Source organism: Ceratina calcarata, unplaced genomic scaffold (genome assembly GCF_001652005.2).
Source record: "Ceratina calcarata isolate Rehan_Ccalc_2016 unplaced genomic scaffold, ASM165200v1 scaffold329.2, whole genome shotgun sequence".
Classification (NCBI taxonomy): Eukaryota; Metazoa; Arthropoda; class Insecta; order Hymenoptera; family Apidae; genus Ceratina; species Ceratina calcarata.
Window position 1 is genome coordinate 285,759 of NW_017155624.1, and position 13,086 is coordinate 298,844.

Genomic DNA, 13,086 nt, shown 5'->3' on the forward strand with positions numbered 1-13,086 from the left:
TTGACAATGCAGTCATTTTGACTGCTTTTGGGCAATATAGGTATATACTAAGTTTCAGTCTTTCTAGTGTTAAAAAAGCGATTATTCCAAATCGATTATGTCTAACTTATATTATTATTAAGACAGTTTCGTTTGCTGCATCACATTTCACATTAAAACAAAATTGGAAAAATTATCGTATCCGAATTATTCGTAACATTAACGAGACAGAAAATGCAATTGCGATACGATCGGCGATAATCGAGTAAACGAAGGATAATTGGCTTCTGCCAAAGAAACAAAACGTACTGTGGGATTTAATACGAGAATCAGATGGTTAGTTTATTGATAAATGATCAAGCTGGGCACTTCCGATGCACCAAAATTACATAAATCGCACGGACAACACGTCGCGGTCAATTCTTTGTCGGATTAAGTGTCATACTTTTACGTAGTTGACGAATTATCGGGCGACGTGATTGCCAGTGTTCATAAATTCGATTAAATAAGCGTCTACAAATCGAGTCGATTCTACAGCCTAAATTTGATTAACAATAATATTGTTAATGATAAGCAAGGAATAATTATAAGGGAATATGACAAATAAAATTGTAAATGGATACTAACATTTCTAAGCTTTAAAAATTCTCAAATATAAATGTAAAGAAATGTTGCTGAAAATATAAGAAAATAAGATTCTCCTAATTCTAGAAGATAATAATAAAATATTCCTAATAAGTATTTTCTTTAAACGTTAAATGATATAAATGTGTATTTTCTAAAGTCAAAGTCTGTTTCCAGTGAATCTAAATTAATCGAGGTGCTTATATGGGCAATGTCGGATTCCTTTGTTTCGACGCATCGATCTACGTCGAGCGATAAGAGCCGGGTGTGTAACCCTCGTGATAAGCCGGATAAACGTATCCGTGATACATGCCCGGTACAGGTGACATGAAATTATACGCGTCTTCGGTGTTGTACGTGTATGTGTAAGATTCTGTTGACAGAATTGGGCTCGTCTTACCGGCTCGATTGCTCTGGTCGATCATCGGCTGCACGATTCTACGCCTCGCGTTGATGAACCTGTAACAAACGAAACACGTGTCAAACAAATTGTAATATCGACAATATTTTATGCATAAACTTTAATCTCAATTAATTTATTCTACTGACGAAGCAACATGACAAAAAAATAATTCAAGTTATTATAGTGTACAATTTTAATCATGAGCTAACTTTCCTCGAATGGACAGCTGACAGCGCAAGACGATTTATGTGCGGTACCGGTCAATTTAGGATCACCGGGCGTCCTTAGCAAGAAATCTATTCAGGTAATCAGAGATAACGATGGCCAGCCAGTCAGGTAGCCAGACGTATTCATGACTCATTATGTAGATCAGTGGATCATAGGCAGCGGCGGCATTAGGCGATCGCCGTGATAAGGTCGAAAGCTTGGTCGGAACGCGCGCCGCGTATGTATGCACCTACTACGTCGATGTATCGTTCATCTCAATTTGGCCTGGGCGTAGCGAGCGAGCGGCGTCGATATTTCATCGGGCGTAAGGTCGGTAATTGTCGGACGTAATTTCCGGCCGAATCGTGTATGTTAATTTGACGAAGTGGCCGAGCGAAACGCACGCCCGAAAGAGAACTAACTACAGGTGTATCGAACTTTCCTTCGCTCTCATCGATTCCTTCGCTTGTTCCTCGCGCGAGACTACTTCACTTTTCTGGACAGTAAAATCTGTACTAAGTAACGTACAAACTTTACATTTTATGATCGCAAGAAATAAGTTTCTTGGATACTTCATTTTATCTTGAATGCGCTGATACGTTCGAATACATTTTTCGAGAAGAATGCAAGCTCTGCGACCTATTATCTCATCGCTAACAACGACGAGAACGAGGGGGGAGGGGGTGGTTTGTTGTCGGACTGGCAAGAAGAAGCAGAGAGCCGACATCCTCGATACGTCATTAGCCACGGTGAAGAAGCTTCCGTGCGAGCGCTTTCCAAACAATAGATCTGCGGTCTATTTCGAGATTGGGGGGGGGGGAGAGGTTGAATCGAGAGCGGGGCCAGGCAGACCGCGAAGAGGGAAACGAAGGAAACGAAGGGAGGGAAGGAGGCAGCGAGGAAGACGGGCGAAAGGGCGTACGTCAGCCGACGTCAGCGTCGCGGCGCCCTAATGGGCGCAGACGCCGGAAGTGATTGGGTTTCTGCTCGACTGATTCGAGAGCGCACCCCCTTCTCCTCGCGTCGTTCATGGAGAACCATGCTGTCCCGATGGCAGCTGCAACCCCCGCGTTCGTGTTTCGCGGCGCATCTTTCTTGCCTGGTCTCACGCCTGGCCGAGTATTCCCCTGTATCTTATGAATAATAATTAGACTGTGGATGTTTATGCAAATTCGCGTTTTCATAAATGCAGGTCGAAAAACGAACGGGGATTTACTGCGATTCTCTAAATGCTAATCTTCAACTTTGGATACTCGTGTATTTCTTTGTAATCAGAAAATTATATGAATATTTGATAATGTGAATTTGTCACGTTGCTGATAATGTTGATGACGAGTTAACTCGTGTAAGGTGACTCAGTTGGCCGAAGTACTTTTTGAGAAACGGCAGAGAGTAAGTCAGGAAGTTGGCACAGCCGTTTGAACGAACGACAAGTGGACACGAAGGAGAGATCGCTTGCGAACCGTAGAGAGCGTGCTCAGAATGGAGTCCAGCGGGTGTGTAAACGCGCGGGAGGATCGCAACACCGGCGCCCCTCAAAGTCAAGGCCTCGGCTATCGTTGGATGAAAAGAGTATCCTCGGTTGTATAAACCGAGGGCCCCTTTCCAGCCCTCAAATACTCCTAAACGCCTCTGGTTCCCCTTTGGCGGCGTAGGCAGCGTGTCACAGCCAGCTGACTACCCCGCGCCGCCCTCCCAGCAACCACCCCCGTGGCTGAAATATCGCCCGAACAATGGCGCACAGCCCCTGGCCAAAGGAGGGCAGGGAGAAAGAGAGAAAGGAAAAGCAGTGGCAACTGCCCAACCTCGTCTGTCTCTTCCTTCCTTTGTTCGGCAGTGGGAGGGAAGGGGGGGCTGGAAAACCCCGGGTGGGAAAAATATCTTCACCACCGGAAAACTTAAGTTCGCCACGCATAGAACGGACAGGATGAAATTTTCCAGTCGAGGTAACGTTTGGCAAACGGTCCTGTCATCCCTCGCATAACTGTCAGTACTTTCGCGGGGGTGGTTTCGCGAATCGCGCTCAACTTTTGGTCAGCCAACTAATATTTATTACTATTCCTTCTGATATTACACAAATTTTCAAAGAATCGTATTAATCGTCAATATGTATTCTTTTCATACTTTTCATACACCCTAAAATATTCTAAAAGTATATATTAATATTAATTAACATGAGAATCTTCGTAGAATGAACAGAGGCGTGACGTGAACTTCTTTATGCGGTGACGAGCGAATTTGTTTCGCGGTGCTATGAACATCGGTGGTAACGATGATTACTGTCGCGCTGGCAACATTTACTCTCCGACGCGGCGCAGCGGCGCTCGCAATTATCGGGGAGCTTCCATTAGTTAACTGCAGTCGATACGCGCGGTGCACCGGGCTCCTCGCATCAAAACATCATTACTGCACGGACATGGGTACCGGTGCCGGTGCGGGTACACGGGAACGCGGCAGCGTTCGTATTGGTAATCAATTTCGCCCGGTGTGTACAGAGAACCACGGACTAATGCCACGCGAAACGGCGAGCTTTCGCATTAGCGAGGATCGGACAGCCCTACCCGTGATCATTGCCCATTACAGAATGAATCGGCTCGCGCTGATCGCCCCTCAACGAAAACTTGTACGTGTTATCAAGGATGGTCTGAAATAGTGAAATTTTATGAGCAATCTTTACTCTGTACAATGTTTCTATAGAAGTTTTAACACTTTCATCGTATATGACTGACGTGATTTATATGAATATTAGCAACAGGATTCGAATTCGCGTGTCTCACTGATTGTATAATAAGCATGCGATATGATTGCAAGGGTCGCGAATAAAAAATGCGAATGCACGCTTGAAAGGAGAACGACGAACAAAAATTTAATCGTCGAGTCGTTATGAGAGATAGAGCCATAAAGCAAGCTCCTATATGTCGAATTTTTCTACAATCATCCGAGTCGCGCACCTTTCAGGACAAGTTTGTTGCACCGACGAGGGAGAGTACACGAGCCTAGCGAAGAGGACACGGGTTGTAAATCGAGCCGCTCATAAGCCGGCGGCTGCATTTACGATCGATAAAATCGTATTTATCCGAATATAATGCGCGCTCGATTCGCGCGCCGCACCGTTCCATTCCGTTCCCAACCCTTCCTGTCCCATTCGCCCTACGGACACTTCTCTTTCTTTCTTGTTCCTCGCGTCCTCGTGGTTCCTTCGCTCTTTTTTCGATCGCGATCGCGATTTCATTGTGATGCATCCGAGCGATCGGTTCGCGCCGCGTCGGGACTCCGAATCTTCACCCCTCGCACTGTTTCCGTCCCCTCGACTTCCCCTCGGTGTTCGCGCGATACATAATTCTCGTTCGACAAATTCAATGAGCATTGTAGACCGTGAGCATCCTTCCAGCGTGTAATCGGGTTTCCTGGCGGCGTTGCGGCCGAAATCGCGGCCGCACCGCTTCGCATCGCGTCGCACCCCCGAATTTAGGGGTTGGCCCGCGCGACCAGACCGAAAATTTGTATCCGCGCGCGCGCGCCTCTACGATTTTATCAATACTTTATGATCTGTTTAGCGGCTATTTTCGCCCACGAATATTGAAAAACACACTTCTCTACCCCCTCTTTCATTGCGATACGAGGCGAATCTAATGGACCTGTACAGCTTTTCGTTTCGCTCGGCGAAATTTCGATCGGGAAAATAGTACTCGATTTTGTTTATGATTAGCAAGTGCAGATATGAATGACTGATATTGTTGTGTGATACGAAAATTGGAATTCTAAGAGGATGAGAAAATTCTGTAAAGATTTATTACTATAAAATTATATTCATCGTATTTGTTATTTAACGAAATTATTGAACATGTATTAAAGCATACACGAGGAATATTAAGTTACCACCAAATTTCCTTTAAATACAATTAATTGATATTGGTTGAACGACGCGTATCTAATATAAAAAAAAAAGGAGATCGGTTAATATGAGATTAAACTTCACGCTCGCAAAGCGTCGCCAGCGGTAATTTTGCTTGAGTCAAAATCAATTGCGTTTGAAACAACGCGACAGGGGAATGAAATGAAATAAAAACAAAGCGTCAGTGTGTAGCGCGTAGAGGCAGAGAGCAAATTAGTTTAAAAACAAAAAGCACCAGCGGCCAAGGAATAAAACGGGAGAATAAAACTCGCAGATGGAACGGTTAAAAGGTGGGAATGAAAAAAAAAAAAAAAATGCGCACGGGCCGAATTTCTCGTAGCTCGAGGGGGTAGGTAGTCCGCGCTGGCGTGTTTCACGTTTCCAATTTCCGTTCCCAGCCGCGACTATAAGCGCGCAACTATGCGCCGCGCCGCGCGATCGCCGCCCTGCGCGGCGTATCGGATACGCGCGTAGACAGGTTATGTGTGTCAACAAAGCGATTTAACACGCGACGTGTCACTGATAGCTCGCGCGCTCGTTGCCACCGCACCACCCGCGCCGCGCTACGCCGCCGTGGCATTGCAGCCGCGTCGCGTCGCATCGACGTGTGCAGCCTCGGCTGCGTTTAATCTATGGCCGTGGCGCAATGGTTTTTCCGAAAATTCCGACCTCCGATCCACCCCCGCGGCCCCCGCTCCTTCCCGTTCCCCTTGGCCCCGCGGCCGTCCGGTTACCGCTCAACGCCCCTTCGGCCAACCTCGCGACGCTGGAATTTATATAATTGTTTTGCCGGGGTCGCCACTAAATCGTGTTCCGAAGCGCGATAGCGCCGGCGCGTCGTTTCGCGCTGATGTTGATGTTGATGGGCGGTTCGACGATCCCGCCAATAAAAGTACCAGGGAAAATTGTTCGACGTCCGACGCGATTTTCGGCGCTCTTTCCCCACGACTTCAAACGTACGATCGATTTTTCCTGCTTTTTTCCATCCCAACCTGTTTGTTTGTTTGTGCTCGTGTCGTTGCCTCTATTTTTTTTTTTTTGGTCGAGCTGCCGGGGATTACCCTGGTCTCAGGTGATTGAAAAGAGGACGACAGGATTATTGAATGAAACGACGCGGTTTCAATGGCACTATTTTTGGCAGGATTTCGTGAATACAGAATCTTTTATTTTTATTTCCTCACGTTTGATAAATGGGATATACATTTCTAAATGAATTTACCATTTGGACACATTTATTTATAAGCGTTACGATAAACCTACTGTAAAAATAACTGAGAGTAAGATTTTGAAAAACAAATTACGCCTGCTCGGTTGGTTTCATCGGAACGGAACGAAAACATTGAATGGCCGAAACGAATACGGAGTACATCGCCGGTTTCGCGATGTCGGCTCGCTGAGGGCAAGTTATTGGGTCCGCAGCTGTCGCAACCCTCGCCAGTTATGGGGTAGACGGTGCTCGAGCCGATTGTCACCGGCTACCTCGCCGTCGAGGTCAGACTCATCTCGTCGCCGGGTCGACGGTTCATACCCGCGCCACGCCGGCACCTAACATCTACTCCCGTCCGTCTACTTTCCTCCCCGTTCTCGCGCCAGCCCGCCGCCCCCCCTACAGCCTGATTTTCACCCCATTCTCCGGGCGAAGGCGTCAGCTTGTAACAGTCTCTTAAACTCTCCGGCACCGGAGCCACTATATGTAGCAACTGCTGACGCCGTTATAAACTGCCGAGCCACCCCCACCCTCCAACGAGTCGCGATCGCGGGACCAGACGTGGCAACACCCTTCAGGAACGGGAAAATAACGATCAGACGCTTCGCGTGTTTATTATAATCGCGACTTACGTTCCGTTAAAAGTGGCAACATCTAAATATAGTATAAGGAATCAACGTCAATGTGCTGTAGAATCAACTGTTGATTAGAAAACTTGGCATAGACACAGAGATAGAATTCCTTGATTTAAAAAGTAAACTGCAACCAAGATGGAAACAGTGTTTAGATTAAACGAGATTAGCAAACTTGATAGAAACTTCTTTGACCATGAAATTATATTATTTCATCTCCAGTAAAAGCGTAAAGTGGTCGAGAAGGTATAAAAGAAAAAGCACGTTGAGAGGACAGAGTTAAAAGAAAGAGTCGGCCCAAGCGTTGACTCTAACTACTAGCCGCTTATTTAGAATAGCACGACGGCGTTTAAGGCGCGACGGGCGGCGCTAAGCGCGCCATTTCTTGGTTGAAATGCGGTTGTTTAGACACCCAGAAACGCGGCTGGCGCCCATTCATCGCGGACGGTGGCCCGGAGGAAAAGGAACCCCGATCTCGGCCGATCTCTCTACGTTTCACTCGAGTAACCGCTTTTTATTCAGATTTCGAGCGGGGAAAAAGACTGTCTGAGAGGGCTCGCCTTCTCGTGGCGGAGAGATAACGGTGAAGGGGTCGTTTAGATTGACCGCTCGTCCTCTGGATGGCCCTAAAGCGCCCCGTTTACCATCTCTCCGCGCCGTCAAATCTTTTCCCAACATCTCCCGCCCGACGCCGAGAACACGTGGAAGCGTTATAGCTCTGTACGTCCGAGACATTCATTGTCCTGACGCGTTTCCTTCTGGCCAACCGGAAACCGGGCTACACCTTCCGGCGAATTCTACCCGTGAGTCTTGACGTCAGATTCACGGATAAGAAATAAAACGAAAACCAGAGGAAATTTATGGTCAACTATTGACTACTTTTAAATCTGAATCAAGTATAAAATAAAATTTATAAAGAAGTATGCGATTTAAATCAGAAGACGATTCTTAAGATTAATTAATTAAGACAGGAAATTCCAGAAGAAGTCAGAACTCGAACGCTTAAATGCGTATTTATTTGTGATCAAGCGTGTTATATCTTATTTCTCCGATAACGAGCGTAGAAAACAAGGGAAAGGAGGCAACGGGAGGAAATTTTTATCAGCGAGAAATAGAATACGCGAGTGGTTTATGGGTTTACACCGCGGGAGGATTCACGGGCTCCGTGGCGGACGTTTTTTATATTCGTACGGTGGTCTCTCTCCCGGTTTCCTCGCCCCTGGCCGCGCCGCGCCATGGGGAGCTGTGGCTCGTGTGCGCGGAATTTGAATCCTCTTGTAATAAAATCCGGGCTTTATGCGACGGCTGGCGCGCTCGTGCAACCCGCGCATTTACCTACGAAAAGATGAAATGTATACAGGTAGGTTCCGCCTGTACGGTCGTGTCGCTGAACAGGTATAAAGCGTCGGTGACCGCGGACTGACCACCGCGCGTCCCGCTCACGGAAGATGTAAATAATACCACGAAATTGCTACCAGGTCTCCGTATTCTTTTTTATCTTCTTCTACCTCTCTCCCTGTTACCTCGTTCCTCTCGATCGCCCCGACTCTTGAACCGTCGAATTTGCCTCTCGTGAACTCCGCGATCGTTATCATAATATTCTGATACGTTAATCTCAAAACGAAACTGCATCTTGTAGAGAAACGAAGAGAAAAAATGCAATGCTAAAATTATAATTTTAATATTCATAGAATGTGGACATATTTATTTAAACCAATTGCAGTCGATATGAATGTGTATAAGATGTTCAAGTATTATTACACAAAACGAGATGCTGAGAAACTCACGATTAATTAGAATCCGGACGGAACTATATATATATTGTAATTCAAGTTGTGATGCTAATTGTAAATTTACATAATTGAAGGTACTTCCTGGAGGTGTCGTGCAGATTCGGCGAGGTGAAACCGTGAGAAACGAAAAATATCGGTATCAGTTTCGCGACAGTTAAACGACGACGAGTGCGAAAAGGAGGTAGGGCCGGCGGCGCGGTGGTTCTGCGAGTCCTCAGTAATTTGTAATTCGCAGGTGGGAAGCGGATAGATGCGAGATACCGGGGAAGATTTAGTGGTGAGGAACACCGAGAACGAACAGACATACCGCCTCGCCGCGACCTCCTGTCCCGGCTCTTTTTTTTAAACGACGTACCGATGTCGCGCATGACTTTAACGAGATGACATTTAGCATACGCCGCGGCTGAATTTTTCCACGAAGAGCGTTTTCCCACCGACCTCGATAGCGGAATGTCTACGTGGGAATTCGTGTTTTACTCGAACCGCGTTTGCCAATTAACTTTGTAGTTACCCAATTTTTATAATTGAATTGTAGTGCAATTCATAGTATGTATTATGCGTTTATGTATATGTGTTTAGTAAATATCTTGAATTTCTTAAGAAGAATTTCCTAAATATTGCCAAGCTTATCATTGTTATCAAGTCTACGTTACACGATATGTTGAAGCATCATCTGGCCAAAGTCAATCGATGGTCGCGGACGATCCTCGACGAAATCGGCCGGTCTAATCTCTCGTTAAGCGACGGGTCGGTAGGGCTCGTGTATAATTACCCGAAACGCAGAGGGGTGTAAGCCCGGACGTTGATAGCGAAGTCGAAGTAAATCGGATTACTCGGATATCATCTGCGTAATGTATGTATGCAGGCGTGTATACACGGTCCCCGTGTACACACACGGCGCACGGGATGGTGCGTCAGAAATCGGGCGAGGACTGAGAGGCGAGGGCAGCGCGCAGGGGTGCGCCTCTGGCGTCCACGCTCGAGGGAAATAAGGGTGACTCGGCCGAGATAAAGGGTGCACGCGCGGGAAATGCCCCGGCTACGACATGTTTTTCTAGACAATTTGTTCGGCAACATTAATCACCGGGAACGCCACGAAATGCTCGAAGGGGTGAGGGAGAACACGGTGGGGGCCCGGTATTCGACGGTCGACGTCATGCTTCCCGGCCTTTATTCTTGCTCTCTGTGGAGGACGACGATCGACTCGCGCGACGATGACACGTTTCATCTCCTGTGACTAGTGAATCTAAGTTCATGATTATTGGAATTATTCAGTCCTTAAGTTCAACGATGTGATTGATAGTAATAAACAGTAAACATTGAAAACGGCATGATCTTTAATTATTAATTTCATATTCAAATTGCTATACCTATAAGAGATAATAGTGTAACATAATTCGCAAGGCAGCTGCTGCATACTCGAAACTGCACTTTCCTTCCCATTTGTTTCCACCTGATTCGCACACCAGGAAACTATGAGTCGCGACGCACAATACCGTGAGATGTTTATCATGAAAACTAATTTCAGCGAAGCGCGCGCGTGTTATTGCCGCCCTTCATCTATCGCCACGTTGGAGATGGCCAACCAACAACGATTCTTATCTTTACAGAAACTGCGCACTTTGTATGTAATCGTAATATCTGTATTAACTTCATAACTAGTTTTCCCGTAATTAATTAAAACGGAAACATTCTCTATTACCTGAACATTTCCTTTGTCAAAACGATGTCACCTGGCATGGTTGCTTTAAAGTCTGGATTTAAAATTCGAAAACCGCTTCATCTCGTCACCGAATAAATCAGATTTCGACCTCGGCGATCCTATATTGGGAGTCGAAGCGAGGCATTTGTCTCTGGATAACGACAAAACGAAGAGTAACACGTGGAACGGTTTGAAAGGGTCAGTGGCAATCACGCGGAATCAGGATAGCCGGGGAGAGAATCCGAACCCGGGTCCGCAGCCAATCTACTTATCGGCACTTCGAATGTATTCCACGCGATGGCTTGCTTCCTGCCGCCCCAATCCCCTTTCACGCCGGCCAACAAATATAACGGCCGACAATTTCCTATAAGTCCAGAGAACGCCTTAGTCCACTCTCTCTCTCTCTCTCTCTCTCTCAGGAGTCGGGGAAACTTTCGACATCGAATCCGAAACTAGGAACCGGTGCGCGGGCACGTCGCGCACGCACGTACGCCGCTGGGCTATTTGTAATTTTCATTATCTCCGCGGCAAAGGGGAACATTTAGCCGTCGCGGCACGTAGGGAGTTAATAGGGGAACCGGCCCCTGGGGGGGAGGGGGGGTGGCTTCGTTTTTGGCTAGCCGAAGCTCCTCCGCGACGGTTCGCCAGGTGATTCTGCACGCGGCCTCGTTATACATCTTCCTGCCAGGGAGATCGATCGTTTCCTGTTTTGATAATTCGACCCGGGTTCCCGTTGATGCATTGCCTTCCTTGGGAAACACCGATCGCTTTTACCGCGAGGCTTTCACTCGCCGATTCATTACCTGCGGGGTGGTGCGGTTCTGCTCGCGATTAACTATAGGCGGATTGTATCGATAAGAGAAACGTATCGTTGATTGCGATTCGAGTTCCTATATTCTCTATATAATTATTACTGAATTTGAACAAACAATTATATACAGAAATTTATAATCCGTCTCCGATGTATTAAAAAACCATAAATAAAATAGTTATTCATTTCTGTTTTACATATTAATTTTCCTGTTCATTATCATTTTCGTTTTATTTCTGGTATCGACTGCACGTCCGCTGAATTTACAATTTAGCTGAAATTCAGCGATGAAAAATCGAACGAGTAAAGTGTAATTTAGATAGCCAAGGGGCCGTACGTCAGCGATCGAGACACGTTCGTGACTATCCGCGTTTGTCGATTCAGCACGCGACACCAGACGCCGCCGCCGCCGCGCCGCTCCTGGACGCAACAACAATTTCCTGAAATCTGACGAAATTGGCCCCCCAAGGCCGCGACGAGGCACGGGGAGGCACCACGTACCGCCGTTTATTAGCTGCTTGAAGGCAGTTTCTATGCGCGACACATTGTCGCTAAATAACGCGCGAGTGGGAGCTACCCACCCTTATCCGTTTCACTCACCCTCCAACGGGTATCCCACATACGAGCGTGCGCAAGACAACAAAAGCTTTCGTGGCGAGATACGAGCCGGCCAATATGCGGGCCAAAGCCTTTGAGATTCGACAGAGACGATTGGAAGAGCTGCCGCTGACCTTTTCTCGAGAACTTAAGGGATTAGGCGAGTATGGGGAAAGAATTGCAGATGTTCGCATTTACATCGGTCAGTCATAAATCTAATACATTCTTGCCTGCACTTGACGTATTCCCTGGGGGGGAAATTTTTTATGGCTAATGGAAGAGTGCGAATGGAATCAGAAATTTGAATAAAACATTACTTCTCATCATCTCGTCTTGTCAAATATCTTTGCTATTGTCTATAATATATTCTTCTTGTTTTCATCGATTTTTGAAGACAATTTATAAGAAGACAGGGTCTTATAATAAGAGAAGGTATCTAGAGTTGCTATGTCGTGACACAATTTCCTGAAGGGGAGGCATCCTCGGATGTATTAAGAACCGGGTGGGGTATAAAGCAATTTTCTATCCATTGTTCCCCTTCGTGGTCCATTATCCGAGGACGCGACTCCCGACACCTATCCCACACACGAGCAGAGACGCGTAACGGCGTGGCAGCGAAAGGGTTGAACTCCCCTTTCTCTGTGTTCAGTCGCTACTGAGAGAGAGAAGGAGAGAGAGAGTCACGGGCAGGGAGGTAACTCTCATTTGGGTGTAATCGCGCTCGCAAAACTCCATCACACTTTCCTAATAGAGGCCACGAGGGAACACGCGGCCCGAATGGCTAGGCTCCTCGCTCTACGTGGCCCTTCGCTTCGACGTTACGTTTCACTGTCAGCGGGGTGTGTATGCGTGTACGTGCGAGGACGAGCCTGCATCCGGGGAACGTAATAGGGGACACTGTATTGATAATAGAGATGACAGCCGAGATGCTTGCCCCCGGGGACGGTCGCTGGATGATTGTTTAAGTGGCGAAAACATTTTGGGAATTATGACAGTGACTATGCGAACCGGTGGACTGCGGCAGATGCTCAATAAGAGGATTGATCCTTTAACACATAAGTTCTCGATTGTTATCGTTACCTACAAAGAGACTTATAATATCAAATGGTCACATATGATGTTATTATACGTGAATTTTCTGATTCAAGGGACTAAAATTCTTTTTTGGCTATATAGTCAATCCCACATGTTTATGTACCTTAGAAAAACGCATTTTCTATAATTAAAAAGAAATTA

The 13,086-nt window shown here is 46.6% G+C and overlaps 1 protein-coding gene across 5 annotated transcripts in view; it reads right to left on the bottom strand.

The window, feature by feature from the left end:
* Positions 1-13,086, bottom strand: part of hth (Meis homeobox homothorax) — a 427,894-nt gene that overhangs the window by 20,049 nt on the left and 394,759 nt on the right. For 4 of the 5 annotated variants that reach the window (XM_026813411.1, XM_026813410.1, XM_018024365.2 and 1 more), the window contains one exon: positions 1,004-1,062. In XM_026813411.1, the coding sequence (XP_026669212.1) occupies positions 1,004-1,062 (59 nt within the window). Of the gene's footprint in view, positions 1-687; positions 1,063-13,086 lie in introns of those variants that run through there. The other variant, XM_026813409.1, reaches the window with a different exon arrangement.